The sequence below is a fragment of the Hemicordylus capensis genome, chromosome 2 (assembly GCF_027244095.1).
Source record: "Hemicordylus capensis ecotype Gifberg chromosome 2, rHemCap1.1.pri, whole genome shotgun sequence".
NCBI classification, from domain to species: Eukaryota; Metazoa; Chordata; class Lepidosauria; order Squamata; family Cordylidae; genus Hemicordylus; species Hemicordylus capensis.
Window position 1 is genome coordinate 195425836 of NC_069658.1, and position 15638 is coordinate 195441473.

General features: G+C 45.7%; 1 protein-coding gene across 8 annotated transcripts in view; it reads left to right on the forward strand.

The window, feature by feature from the left end:
- LRP1 (LDL receptor related protein 1) overlaps positions 1-15638 on the forward strand; it is a 452537-nt gene that overhangs the window by 237414 nt on the left and 199485 nt on the right. For all 8 annotated transcript variants that reach the window (XM_053288908.1, XM_053288910.1, XM_053288909.1 and 5 more), the window contains 2 exons: positions 7158-7380; positions 8193-8382. In XM_053288908.1, coding sequence (XP_053144883.1) covers positions 7158-7380; positions 8193-8382 — 413 coding nt within the window. The remainder of the gene's footprint in view (positions 1-7157; positions 7381-8192; positions 8383-15638) is intronic.

Below are 15638 nucleotides of genomic sequence, written 5' to 3' on the forward strand. Positions count from 1 at the left end.
GAGTGGCGGGCGGTGGGGAGGGGAATGACAATGAGCCAAAGTCTGATTTTCATCAGTTGGGTTTGTAATATAAGAATTGGAATTTTTGGTCTCCCCAAATTTGGGACTGTTGCTTCCAAAGTCCTCAGTGGGCTTCATCGGACAATTTTTGACCAGGCTACTTTGTTTGTTTGTTTTGTTGCATTTGTATTCCACTCTTCCCTCAGAGTGTCTCCACCAGAGTGACTGGCCCAAGGTCATTGGTTCAGTAAGGTTCGTGGCTGTGTGAGGTTTTCAATCCAGACTTCCTATTCTTAATCTGACACTCAGTTACACAGGTTCCTCCCAGTTACTTAAATTTATTGGAGCCATGCACAATGAAGACATTAATTACAAATTTCAAACTGTGAAGCTGCATAATTCTGAATATGCATTACATTCTAATAGGTAAAAATGGGGTTTTCCTCAGGGTTTCATGTGATCATGTCAAGGGCTGAATCCTGCAGCCCTGGGCTCCGTCATGCACTTTTCATGCTTGACCATCTCTTCTGAATTATCACTATCGCCTTTGAGTAACTACCGGCTAAGTGACTGTCGGTGTGAAATTTAACCAGCTGAGCAGTAGTCAATAAGAAAATGGCAAGCAGGGAAATGAGTGCCTCTTTTTTTCCTGGACCCCTTTGAATTATCACCCAATTAGGAAGCTTAGATGAAATAATTAATTAACATACTAGCAATTATTTTAGAATGAATGGCAATTTTATATTGTAAGAGCTGTGATAATTTTTCTGATTTAAAGCAGAAATGAAAGGTGGAGGGAGTTATTGGGTTATAGGACTGCTCTTGCATGTCTGCTTTTCTATCTGAGGGATTAGGGTAGAGCAGAGCTATTCAACTTCGTCTCTCCATCTGTTGGTGGACTAGAATCCCCATCATCCCCAGCCAGGGATAACAGGAGTTGTACTCCAATATTTCATTCGAATGAATGAATATCTGCAGGAGGGCTGAAGTTGTGCAGCCTTGGAATAGAGAACCTCTGGGTTTGTAGTCTGTGAGATCCTGCCTTGTTGGGTCTGCACTTGTGCTGGCGTCAGAGCTATCATAAGAGAGCTGGAATGGTGTTTGAGTGTGCCCCGAGGTTCGAGCTTCAGACCTTTTGCCTCCATGTCATTTGTAGGTCTACACCAGCAAGGTTCTTGCTGGTATAGGCCTACACATGGCACACTCAGACACCATGCTTCCAGCAGGGTGGTGGAAAAAAGAAAGTGCCCCAGGAAAGGCAGGTATCTCTTCCTCCCTCCAGTTCTCTGGACACCACTGGACTCACTGGGGAAGCGAGGCTTCAGACTCTGCAGCTCACACTTTCCCCTCCAATTCTGGGGGCCAGCAGGGAGTCAGCATGGGCTGAAATGTGAGATCTGAACGGCCAAAATCAGAAACACTGAAACCCCACACCTGATCCCTGATATTGAAGCCGTCTGGATGTGCCCCAGAGAGCCCCAGTCTTGAGAGGCAACAAGGCCAACTGCCCATTGGTGCTAGTCTAGGTTGTATTTATTTATTTATTATTTATTGTTCAATTTATATACCGCTTTTCATTCAAACAATCCCAAGGTGGTTCACACAAAAATTAAAAACAAGATTGTAAAAATGACACAATTAAAATATTCAGCTAAAATATAAAACAAATCTGATTTAAAAGATTTAAAATACAAGCATAAAAATTGTACAGAATACAAAGAAGCAGCAGTACAGACAATCATATAAAAGCCTGGGTAAAGAGCCAAGATTTAAGACACTTTCTAAAAACTGTGACGGAGACTGGGGAGCGAATAGCCACCAGGAGAGCATTCCAGAGTCTGGGGGCAGCAAGAGAGAAGGCCTTGTCCCGCGTGCATGACAGCTGAGCCTTCTTCATTGTCGGCACCCAGAGCACAGCCCCCTCAGATGACCTTGTCAAGCGGGCAGCAACTCTTGGGAGCAGGCGGACCCTCAGGTATCCCGGGCCCAAACTGTTAAGGGCTTTAAAGGTCAAAACCAGCACCTTGAATTGGACCCGGAAACAAACTGGTAGCCAGTGCAGCTCTTTCAAAATAGGTGTGATGTGATCCCACCAGGCAGCTCCGGATAAAACCCAGTAGCTGCAGTTTCCGGATATTCTTCAAGGGCAGCCCCACATAGAGTGTGTTACAGTAATCCAGCCATGACATGACTAAGGCATGGGTAACTGTGGCCAGATCTGCCTTCTTGAGAAAGGGACGCAACTGGCGCACTAGCCGAAGCCGTGCAAAGGCACCCCTGGCCACCGCCTCCACCTGAGTTTCCAAAAGCAGAGCCGGGTCCAGTAAAACCCCCAAGCTGCGTACTTGCTCTTTCAAGGGGAGTGCAACCCCACCCAGAACCGGTAAAATCTCCTCATCCCGATTGGCTCTTTAGCTGACCAACATTACCACTGTCTTGTCCCGATTCAGTCTCAGTTTATTAGCCCACATCCAACCTATCATGGCCTCCAGCCTCCAATTCAGGACATCCACTGTGTCCGTAGGATCAGGTGACAAGGAAAGATAGAGTATCTCCCCCAGTGCAGAACTGCAAGACAGCTGCACCCTGGGTATGTGAGACCTGCATGATTTGCACATTGTCATCGGGTCGCTTTCACTTTGGATGTGTAGCTGCTCCATGTTAAGATGGGAAAGGCCCACTTCACTGGGCTAAGGAACAAATGGCTGCAAGTTACTAGCTGGAAGCTATGGGGTTATGAACCCATCCCTCTAAGGTGCAAGCATATCTCATATCTCTGACACAGAGGCAGTCATCTAGTGCTCTTTTGTATCCTATGGTGCAACACCTCCTATCGAGGTGTCAAGAAATCAGTCAGTTGCCTTTGTGGAATCTGCTGGGAAAGAGGAAGGAGGTAGTTGTGAATCACTTGCATATTCAGCAGTATGGGGACATGCTGAGAATGTGGGGTGGTGGTGATGGGGGAATGGAAATTTAGAGTTGAATTTATGCCAGTGTACGAGAAAGGAGGAAGTAATCTTGCCCAACAAGCTTTAATCTCTGCTGCAATCTTGACAATAGGTCATGACCTGCTCACTCAGCTAATACTATTGGGGAGAGCTGGTCCTGTGTTGGCGAGCATGAAATGTCCCCTTTGCTAAGTAGGGTCTGCCCTGGTTTGCATTTGGATGGGTGATAATATGCTAGTACTGTCTGCTGTAAAATGCTGTGATATAGCATTTGCTTTGCATGCAGAAGGCCCCAGGTAGGACTGGGAGAGACTTCTGCCTGAAACCTCGGAGAGCCACTGCCAGTCACAAGACTGATTTCGAAAGACTAATGGCCTGACATGGTATAAGGGAGCTTCCTAGGCTCCTAAGTGTTTCTAGGACTGGTCTTCAGCAGATCTGTCGTGTGCACTTTCTCCGTGCTGCAGTCTTGTCAAGACAAAGTCTCAAGTTCAGCCCAGTCTTGATAATATTTACCTTCTTATTCCCAAGGAGGAAGCATTTATCTGCTTTGGCCACTCATGTATCTGTGCCTTCTGGCAGGTTTCTCCCTGTGGTTGGACAAGTCTCCCTATCCTTTATTTGTCAAGCCACTTGCCTTTCTTCCTTCAAGTCCTCTCCTCAGGACACACTCCTTCTGCAAAGTCTGTCCTCGACCACCCTGCCTCATCTTACCTGCATGATTAATATCTATGGGAGCATTAATATCTAATCCTCCCCTACCTTTTGCTCGTCACTGCTCATTTGTCAGTCTCTTTCCTGTCTGCCTAATGTAGGATGTTGTAATTCCTCTGACCGGAAATGGGACTGCTTCTGTGTTCTGAACAGTGCTTCACACAATGCTGGTATTGAACTTACCATAGTAGCAGTGCAAACACAAACACCACTGAATTCAAGATGCCCAAATGTCTGGAGCAAGTGTTTGAGATTAGGAGACCTGAGCTCAAGCCCTAACAGGTCTCAACTACATATTTCACACGAGCTCAGCGTTGCGAAGGGGGCTTAGTAGCTGAAGCAGGTTGGGTGGATGCTTGATCCATTCCCTGCCTGCTTCTTTCCCCCTGAATTCCTCTGCCTGTATCTGCTTTTGCTCTTTCTGCCTGTGCTTTAGATGCATATTTTACCTTGCAAGTGCACATCTGGAATTCCCACAGGGTGAGTTGTTGTGGGATGTTTCAGGGCGAACGTGAGAGGCAGGGGAAGTGAAGCACCACCCACTATTCCTCTGCTCCAAATCCCTTTTTAGCACAAATTTTCAGGAAATGAGAGATGTGCCAGGGTTTTTTGTTTTTGTTTTTTTAAAAACAAGCATTTGCAATTAACATGATGTTGAGCCCTCTGTTTCCAGAGGTGTCTTTTGGGAGGTTAGTAAGTTACTTACAGCTCAGTTCTAGGCATTTTTACTCAGAGCTAAATGCCATTGATTTTCCATGAGACTTACTCTCAAATACTTCCATTTAACCCAAGGTTGCATCCTTCATCTCTGCACAACAAAAGGCAAGCTCTTTATTTGTGCATGCACCAAAGGGTACTCAGGTGCTGTGTAGTCAGCACAGGAAATATTGATGCTTCATGTGCCAAGCTTGAGGTCCAGTCATTTGGGTGTCCTTGAGAGGGCTTTGTGATAGGGATATGCAGTTCATCTGCCCTTGTGAGAGATGTATTCTAACCCCAAAGAAATTGACTGTGGTGCTAAAGCCAGAAAGAGGGAATGTATGGTGAGTATTTCGCATCATTTTGTATCAGGTTGACAGCCCAATGAACCCTGGATATTGAAGGGTTCTGGACTTTCTGTGTTTCTCCCCTGTATTATTATTTCTTGTTTACACAGTCAGACAGGTGTTATTGACTGGCTTGTTTTATCCAGACATCAAGTCCTTCCCAAGGACCTGGGATGGCTGAATTTTATTGTCAATTGTTATAGATATCATCGCAGAATATAGGCTGTTCCCAGTAAAGCTGCTTTTTGTAATTGGCTGATGGTGATTTCTGTGGCCCCTATGGTGTTGAGGTGCTCTTCAAGGTCTTTTGGAACTGCACCCAGGGCGCCAATTACCACTGGGATTATTTTGGTCTTTTTCTGCCACAGCCTTTCAATTTCAATTTGTAGATCTTTGTATTTTGTGATTTTTCTATTTCTTTTTCTTCTATTCTGCTATCCCCTGGTATTGCTATGTCAATTATTTTAACAACTTCTTCTTCTTCTTCTTCTTCTTCTTCTTCTTCATAATTCGAATTCTGTACCACCCTTCCAAAAATGGCTCAGGGTGGTTTACAAAGAGAAATAATAAATAAATAAGATGGAACCCAAAGGGCTCACATTCTAAAAAGAAACATAAGATAGACACCAGCAACAGTCACTGGAGGTGCTGTGCTGGGGGTGGATAGGGCCAGTTACTCTCCCCCTGCTAAATAAAGAAAATCACCACGGTAAAAGGTGCCTCTTTGCTCAGTTAGCAGGGGATGTATGGATGAAAGATAACGGTCTTTGGAAATAATGGCTTTTAGGTCGTCAAAGTGTACCTTAGACTGCCATCTAGTGTTTGCCTTCACTCTCTGGCAGGAGTTAGAATATACCTCTCTGCACACAGGAGTTTTGAAAAGGTGGTTAAAAAATGTTTCTCTGATTCTGTCTTTTATGCTGGTGTGGATAATCTCTGGTGGTTCTGGAAGAAGGGCAAGGTTTCTGCAAACCCACCTCCCAACATTGTTTAAAGCAGGCCTGCTCAACTTTGGCCCCCCAGCTGTTTTGGGACTACAACTCCCATAACCCCCAGCCACAGTGGCCAATAGTCAGGGATTATGGGAGTTGTAGGCCAACATCTGCAGGAAGTCTAAAGTTGAGCAGGCCTGGTTTAAAGTCACAAGTTGTAGGAAGGATTTTGATCCAGGGGGTTCTCTCAGCCAATGAACTTGTGCTCTTGAGATGACTGTCACTGATTGTTTTTGGTCCACCAGTGGAAAGAGCAGCTCTGAAGTGGAACAACGTGATCCTGTGTACATTTACCCCAAAGTTAAGCTCCACTGAGTTCACTGGGACTTATTTTTAAGCAATTATGCATCAGATCGCAGCTTTAATGTGCTTTCTTTAATTACTGCATGTAGTCCTAATTCAGGGATCTCCTGGGTATCCAGAATAAATCTGGATATTATAAATCACACAGTATCTGTTAGGAAGCTGTTGCACCTGGAAGAACAAGTGACTGCTTGATCAGAGGAAGAGGTTTTTTTAAACAATAAGCGTGGAACAAGGCTTTTGGAAATAGAATATATAGCTTTCTTAGCATACGCATGAACCCTTCAGCCATCCCTCATGGCAATATCAAGACAAAAGGGAAATTTGACATCCTAATTCATCATAGCAGGTCAAGGTATAATAAGGCCAGCAGGTTCTTTATAGTCTGCACACATTAATACTGTCCTTTGTAAAGGTATCTGTCTGTCTCGTCCTCCTGAACTGCTTTGCAATGTAGGCAGAAGAGATACTTTCTGGAAGCTGAGCAGGAAGAGGAAGAGCTAGGGGAAACTTTAAACTTGGGAGCAAGCTACCCTCCAGGCCAAATGCCCATCCCCCAAGAACTGCTTGGCTGGGTATCACTGCTGTGGTGGGAGGCATCAGTACCTCAGTGACACCAGCAGCCATTCCTTCAATCCATACCCTAGTTTCACACCCATTTCCATGCCTGGCAGTCAGTACACTTCAGACTAAGAAAAGGGGCAAAGAGAGCCACGGCCGCCAGGTCTCGAAACAGAGTCAAGAGGGAATGTGAGCGTCTAATGATGAGCAAAAGCAACTGGCACAGCTACTGTCTGGAGACACAACTGGATGACAGTGCAAGATTGGGTAAAACAAGGATGGAAGTGATGGAGATGGAGAGAGGGAAGAAGCAGGGGCCAAGAGAAAGGAAGGGGTGGCAAAGCCCGCATTCATTCATCTATTCACTTACAGCCCATACTTACTATCACATCTTGCTAGGATAGGTGCGTGTCACACTTCTGTGCACCAATGTGTATTTGTGGTGATGTGTGTTATGGTAGTACTTTGGTATTTAATATGTTTGGTTGTGCACACACATTAACACACTTATTCTCTTTTTCCTTTCACGAGAAGCCATCACTTCCTACTTGTATTTGGAGAGCTTCTTTCATCTGTTCCTCTTGTCCTTGCAGGAAGGTGTTCTTCACTGACTATGGACAGATACCAAAGGTGGAGCGTTGTGACATGGATGGGCAGAACCGCACAAAGCTGGTTGACACCAAGATTGTCTTCCCTCATGGTATCACCTTGGATTTGGTCAATCGACTAGTTTATTGGGCTGATGCCTACCTTGACTACATTGAAGTGGTGGATTATGAAGGAAAGAACCGGCACACCATTATCCAGGGCATCTTGGTGAGCATTCCTTGTGAGGATGTACAGCGGATTTGTGGAGTCCTTTGGAACCATGGAGGACACAAGAACAGCCTGCTGGATCAGGCCCAAGGCCTGTCTAGTCCAACATCTTGGACTTTTGTTTTATCCTTCACCTTTTCCTGTGGGTTCAAATACAGTAGTGTAAATAGTAACCTGACCTGTGGGATTTTCAAAGAGTTGAGCCTCAAGAGAGATGGGCTGTTTTGGGCACTAACGCACTAGAGTTGTGTATCTCTAAGTGGGCAGTGAGTCTACTTTAGGAAGCAGGGGAATCTGTTCTTCTGGGCAGCTGTGGTTTCAAAGAGCCAGTGTGAGGTTCTACATGGGACACTCAGGTCCATATCTTTGCTCAGCCACAAAGCTTGATGACCTGGTCTACCTCATTAGGGCTGTGAGTTGAAAGTTGCTCTGAGCTCCTTGAAGGAAGAGGGGGACACACATTTAACAAACAAAATGACCATGCAAAAAACTACAGCAGTATTGATTTCCAATGCAGACAAACTTGTTGCATAGAAGTAAGCGATAGAGCAAATGCAAGTATACTGAGAATCGCAGTTGTAAGAGATCAGGAGGCCATCAGACCTACCCCACCCCATTCTCCCATTGAGCATATGGAGTCTGAACCATAGTGTTCCATAATCAAAAAGCAGTTGCATTTCAGAAGGGAGCCCTCAGGGCAAGTAATTTCAGATTATTCAAGAAAGCAAGCCAAACCTCAGAGTACAAAAAGAACTAATCCTTGGGTCCACCAGGCAATCTCACTCATAAAAATTCACATTTGTGTCTTCTAGATAGAACATCTCTATGGCCTGACCGTCTTTGAGAACTACCTGTATGCTACCAACTCAGATAATGCCAATGCCCAGCAGAAAACGAGTGTCATCCGGGTCAATCGATTCAACAGCAGTGACTTCCACATGGTAACCAGAGTAGATAAAGGTGGAGCTCTACATATCTACCACCAGCGACGGCAACCCAAAGGTAGATAGGGCCAAAATGTGTGGTGGGGAATGTGTGGACAGGAAGGGGAGGAATCTGTGGAGACTGATGAACAAGGAGAATGTGCACTGAAACAGCCATTCAGTTGGGTTGTTATATCATCCTGATGTTGATGGTGGAGATCTGTGTTCATTGGATTGCATTCTAATTACTTTTGCGAATGGAAGAAGTTTCATTTGCTTGAGAGAGAGGGGTGATCTTCGCCAATCCCCCCTTCCCTCTGCTGCTTTCTGCATCGCCTGAACATCTACTCCTGAAGGTCACCCAAATCTCAAGCATATATTTTTGGGGTCGCATGGGGGACTGGAGAGGAAAGGCGAGATTACCAACCCTTCCCTTTTGTGTGAAAGGTAAGTCTTCTGTTTATGGAGGTACTAATTGGGATCCAACTAACTAACAGCAGCTCAAGCTTGTTTTTGTGTTAGACAAGGTAAAGGTTGGTCCCTCTTCAGGAATAGTGCCAAACATGTGCACCTCAACAGTATGATGCACATTATTAAAGGCCTTTCACAAAGTAACACAGACATCAATTCCATCTACGCATCTCTGAACTCTGTTCTAACATAGCATCAAAGGGTTTAGTATGTTATTTGCATCCCATTCATTGCTGCTGTATCCATTCTTCTGTCCCAACTATTATCAGTATGTCATCAGATTGAGTAATCAGTCTATTCTTGTGTGCCATGTCCTGCTCACTTAGCATCATAGGGATTGCTGCAGCCATTCTTCCTACATCCCATTTATCACCTGTCTCTGGTTAGTCCATTCTTGTGGCTCAGTTGTTATCATCCACATAGCGTCAGCCTGACTAGTCACTCCCCCCTCCCCCCTCTCTCTGCCAGGCTTGATTTAAGAGGCAGTCCACCTTTATCAGGACCCTGCCGAATGGCAGCATAGGAAGGACTCACCATCCTGCCTTCCTCTGTGGCTCATGTTTTGTGCCTTCTTTCCATGAATCAGTAGCAAAATCCCAAGTCCATAGCACTAGGTTATGTAGCATGATTATTTCGGCATTTGAATGCAGTGATGTGTAAGCCATTTTGGGGCTGATTTAACAACAAACCTGAAATGTCCTCCCGTTCTACAAAATCTGCTTATTATTGATGCTGCTTACAGCTAAGGACCCCTTCACATATTAGTCTGTTTCTGTATAAAAATATGTTTAGAACAAGAAAAAGCATGTAACCTCTGTGTTGATCTTCAGATGTGAGGGTTGCACATACAGGGGTGTTTTTTTTGGCTGCATGTGTAGAAGCACGCTTTTGCTGCATGTACAAGCTTCGATTGGCCCTGTCTTCTCTGTGTATACACACGATGATATATTCATGTGAAAAACCATATGTGTGGCCATCATATCTGATAATGTATGCACAGTATACCAGTAGAAAGGGCATCTAGAAGTGTCCAGCTGGATTGGCGCCTGAGCCCAAAGTAGGACATGAGAAAAGAGCTATTAATAACCAATAATAATAACCCTTTTGGTCCCATTGTGGTGTTCATCATCTTTTTGTATTTTGTTGTACCCAGATGTAATGCAGCTGGCAACTTAGGATACTAGTTAATGCCTCTGCTCAGGTGGGCTATAGTCAATAGAAGCTTCTTCCACATAAAAGGCTTGTTCACATAATTAGAACAGTGTCTGGTAAATGTTACATCCTAGATTCCATGCTCACTCCTGATTTTCGGGCATATGAACCTAGAATTTTTCAGCAACGTTGGGCTGGCACCATACCAACCCAACAATTACTTGGGATCAGTGGCTGTAGTTCACATCTAAAATTGATGATCCCAATTAAGTGTCAGGTTGGTGCAGTGCCAGTTTGATATCCAGAAAATGTCCACGTTCACACAACCAGAAATTGGGAGTGTCCGTGCTGCAGGAAGTTTTAACATTTCCCAGACATTGTTCAAATGGTGTAAATCAACCCTAAGTCTTTAAGATGCCACCAGGACTCTCTGTTGTTTTAGTGACAAGAGGCTAACATGGCTGTCCCTCCAGCATTGGCAGCTTTACGTAGTGAGTGCCTGAGCAAACCTTCCATCTTCTGTTTAGCAGGAGCCGCTGCCCTTTGTGACTCAAACGTCCCTTCTAGTTCTACTTTCACAAGAGAGCTCTGAAGGTTGTCAGTGGCTGCTGTCATTCCTGCTGCCTCCCACCAGATGTTCCGAGAATGCCACTAATTAGCAGGGACATTAAAGGGTCACTTTGCATTATTTCCTCTTAGACTCAAAAGGCAGCTAGGAGCTCAACCTAGTTTAGCGAGAATTTTCTGCCAGGGGCAACAGCAGTGATGTATCTTCCAGGCCTTTGCAGCTTGGCAGCGGCTTCACCAAAGGGTCAGGGCTTGTGTCGGAATCTGCTTTAGCTTAGCAAATATCATGACAAATGTTGCTGCCTGCTAAAACACACAGAAAGTTGTGCTTACCAGATGCCCCGGTGCATGTACATGTCCACCTTTCTCCCGGTGAACCTTCTGGTCCCAGCTCTTGAACTAAATACCTGCTTCTTTAGTTCCTTTTGATGCTTGCTCCTGTCCCTTGCTCTTGCTCACCCACTTACATACAGTTGTCTCCCTACACCCTCTTTGCCTTTTCTGTTCCTCATTTTTAGCACGGTACCTCCTGCCTTAGCTTCCATAACTCTTTGCACCTAAATGTTCATATCTCTTTCTCCCAGCAATTGACCTTTCAGAGAGCTGGTGTGGCACAGAGACTCAGAGGTTGAACTTCAGATCAGAAGGCCCCCAGTTCAGGTCCCATCCCAGCCATGAACTCGCCAACTGGCCTTAGGCTCTTTCACCTGCTTGCCTTCCCACCCCACAATCTGCAGTAGGAGGTTAAGAATAAGATCATTTGGGGAGGTCTGTCTACGGCTGCCACTGGCTCGACTGGTTGCCACTCGGGGACAGTCCTTCTCTATGGGCGCCCCTCGGCTTTGGAATGTGCTCCCTGTTGCAGTAAGAGCTCTGCCACTTCTGAGGGTTGGCAGGTTTGGCTTTTTTAAAGCCAAACTTTGGGTTACGGCCTATTTGACCCATGAGTATACCCCTTAGGTTCTGGCAACCAAAAATGCAATACATTGAGAATTTTTTTTAATAGTGGTTTTAAAATTTTATGTTTCAGGATGTAAGCTGTCTAGAGACCCAAGCTGAGGTGGTATATAAATGCAAAAAATAAATGAATAATACTCACCTAGCTCACAGGGTTGTTTTAAGAATTACAACAAGATAATGTATGAAATGTGCCATGAAAGCACTATACAAATGCTTAATATTTATTAATCACCATCACTGCCCTTTAACCCAGATGATTCGTCATGTCCTAGCCCTGTACTGCCCAGTGCTTGTTGGGACAAGCTCTTCTTACGTGCCGTTTTTCAGTGGCTCCGCATAGCCACTTGCCAGTTGCTGCTTGGACACCCGTATTTCCTTTGGCAACTACAGGCCTATCTGCTGTAGTGGAGAGAGCTGGAAGGGGAAGTGTGCCAGATGCAGTGATTTCGTTCACATGGCTATGTTCAGATGTGTGACAACTTCATACTTTCTAACACTGGAGATGAATGCTGTTACCTGAATGGATCTTAGGAGCTCTTCACACATTAAATTTTAAACGTACACCTGAAAACACAATGAGGCTATTCTGACGATCACCAGAAAACGGGCTAAGGAAGTCTAGCCCGCTTTCTGGTGATCGTCAGAACCACCAGGCTCGCGGGCGAGCTTGGTGGTTCCAAGGCGGCTAGCCCACCTAATTCCTCCTCCCCTTAAACGAGGTTAACGGAACGAGTGCTCCGTTAACCTGATTTTGTTGATTGTGTGTCAGCTGCGGCTGCTTGCAGCCACAGCTGGCACTTTCGGGGTAGAGGGGAGGGGGAGACAGCACTCCCCTTCCCCCGATCCCCAGAGCTCCCGGTGGAGCAGCGGCCGGGTGCAGGAACGCCCGACTGGAGCAGTCGCTCATCTGGGCAGCTGATCCGGCTGCCCAGCAACAAGCAACTGCTCGTGTGTGGGGAGAGCGGGCTAAACCCGTTATCCCCACAAAACACCTTGAGGCGCTTCACTTTGACCATGTGAAGCACCTCAGTGGCTGACATTGTAACCAAGGATGCATGCCTGCAACAGCTCCGCTCCCATTTCTGAAACACCAATTTTCACCAATCTCTTCTTCTGCTGGAAGTGCTCTGTGCAATGTGCAATTAGGTCACTGAGGCTGTGCAGCCCGCAGCATTAGTTAGGATGTTGGCCAGTGTGAACATGGTAAATCTCCCAGAGACGTAAGTTTTGGGTGGTATAAAAATATGTCAAACAAACAAACAAACTAGAAAATAGATGTGTATTTGAAAATAGATGCATCATAGAGGCATACCAGTCAGAGTGAGATTGACTACTGCTTTATGTTGTTGAATGTACACTTGGTAGCACACCTGTGTCTTTTGTTCTATAATGTGTGGAACAGCCCTTGGTGGCCATAAAGAGCTCTGGGTGGGCTAAGCAGAGCTCTTATTATACTATGAGCCCTTTCTCATGATTGATGAGAGAGGGCTCAAGGGAAAGTGTTGAGGAAGGCTGCTCACCTCGCACTTCTCTCCCTGCAGATGGCCCCCCTGCTCTTTCTGGGTGAGCGAATCTCCTGCCCACACGATTGCCTGTAGCTGCCGGCAGCGTGGAGCATCAGGGGATAAGAAGCCCACCACGCTAATCCAAAAGCCACGCCCCACCACCCAAATTCATCTCCAGTGAGAGTGTGGTACATTGTGGGGATTCCCCTGATGCCAGCCGAGGACCCCACAGTCACCCAAGAAAGTGAGGTTAAGAGAGGACTTGTGCTCTCAACCTCATTTGCAGGAGGGCTCCTTAAGTGGGTTTGCTGCTGCGGCAGCAGCCTCTTGCCTCCCGCTGCTTCACACGAGCTTCCAAGAGCGGGCTTGGCTGCCTTAGCCCACTCTTGGCTGCTCAGTGAGAACAGCCTCAGAGTGGAGCAGTTTAGACAAAGATGCTGTTTCATACTTTGGTGTGTTGTGAGTGAGAGAGAGAGTGGGGTAGAGAGATATCCAGCTACTTTCTTTGTAGACTCAATCTATAGGCAGAGTTATAAGCACTGATTATATGTTGTCTGAAAGCTGGCGGAGGAGACTACTAATCTGTTCCCCCTCCTGCAACCCTTTTTAGTGGTGTCCCGGGTTCAGCCTCTTCCAGAAGTCATTGCAGATGGATGCCAAATTGTCATAGAAATTTTTTGCATTGATTGCAACTTAAAGTATATCACTTTTAATTAAAGTGAAGTTACTGGAAATCACTGCCAATATGTCCAACATTTGAGTATTGGCTCTCCCTGATCCCAAATCTAATCACCCGCTTCTTGCTGAAATCTGATACATCAGCTGCGCCCCTGGTGGCCCTCATGAATAGTTTATCTCCCAGCAGCTCTTGCAGAAGGAGAAAGAGAAAACTCAAAAGCTTTCCTTAGAGAAGACTTGGTAGCATGTGATTGATTGATTAATTACTGCTTTGCAGAAAAGGGAAAAATTAAGCAGATGCCACATCTTGAACTATCCATTGCTCTCTTTAAAGGGCTGCTCTTGCTGCTTCCCCAGAGCAGATATATTTAACTGGGTCACAGTGAGCCCAGAAAAATCATTATATAGTGGCTGAAAGTTTTCTGGAGTTGGATATATGGTTCATCCCCTCCCCTTCCCATTAGTCACCATCACCCTGGCTCCTTATAGTTAATCAATTTGCAAGCTGAAAATCCTCTTAGAGTCTTTGGTCTGCTGCTTAGGAATCTCCGAACTATACAACTAATCGTCAGATTTTCAGGGTGAGAATCCGCCGTATCATCAGGGCTAGTTGCCACACAGCATGCTTTCTCAAAATGCTAGGGCTAAATTTGAGGGTCATCTTAAGGCACATTTGTTTCTTCTGTGCGAATGGGGCACTGGTTGCCCTTCAAGTGTATTGCAGTAGCTCCAAGTTATGGCCTCCACGTATGCTATTGTGATATGCAGTCAGGACTCGAAGTGCAAACTGGCTTTGGTACTAAGCATTTTATTTGATATAAGTCAGATATTTGGAGCTGGTGAGGCACAGCTCCTCTCCTTCCCAGCCGGCATTTCATTCGTACCATCTGGGTGCTTTCTTTCTCTGACTTGCTCTGAGTGAGGCAGAGAAAGAAGCACCCAGTTGGTACTTAAGCAAAGTGCTGGCTGGGAAGGAGCAGAAGAGGGGCCATGTAGTCCCTGGTCATGCTCTATGTGTCTGACCCCAATGCAGGGAGTATGGTCGGTGCATGCATGCAGCAGCCAATTAGGGAAGGGGCCGATGGCAGGAGCTTCTCCCCCCAGCCGCCGGTGAGCTCCCCACACCCCTGTTCAACATAATGTTGAGTCTGGCCCGCAGTGAGAGGGGACTGAGAGTTTTGGTGCACTCAGACCTACCAGAACCAACCACTGCCAGCAAAGCTTTTGCCTGAAACCTTTTCTCCTGTATGCCTCCTGTAGTCAGGGCTACACAACTTTGGCCCTCCAGCTGTTTTGGGACTACAACTCCCATTCTCCCTTTCCATTAGCCACTGTTTCTGGGGATGATGGGAGTTGTAGCCCAACGGTTGGAGGGCCAAAGTTGTGCAGCCTTGCTATATAGTATATGTATATATCACGTCATATCCCCTCTACCTGCCAGTGGCCAGAAGATGGTGCCTCCTCTGAGTCCGAGGTTCTCCCCCATCCTGTGAGCTCTGGTCAGTCTTAATTAGGCTCCTGGCTGGGGTAGATGGATTTTGATACCTCACTTCATCCTCACTAGGTGACCAGTGAGGCAGTTGTTGGCCTTTGTATATTAATGCTGGTTGACCAAGTCATTTTAGTCACAATAGAATGACCAAGTCACTTTAGCTGTCTTTGCCTCATTTGTTCCAGAAATAGTCAATAAAGAAAAGGGCATTTGTTTCAATTTTGAGCCCACCAATCTTCAGCAGAAGAAAAACAGCTGTGGGGGTAAATACCCGGTTAAAAGAAATTATATATAAAGGTCGTTAAACAAAGCTGATTAAAATTGCCTCACACCTGCGTAGTCATTTCAGTGGCATTTAATGGCCATTCAGTGCCAGCCTCCAAAAGAAAGTATTTTAGCCCTTCTGAAAAATAGGGCATATTTGACAAACGCCTAGGAGAAGGGAATGTCAGAAAGGGAGAAGGCTAATTAAAATGAAAGTTGAAAGAAGCATTTTTTCTAACAGTCCTA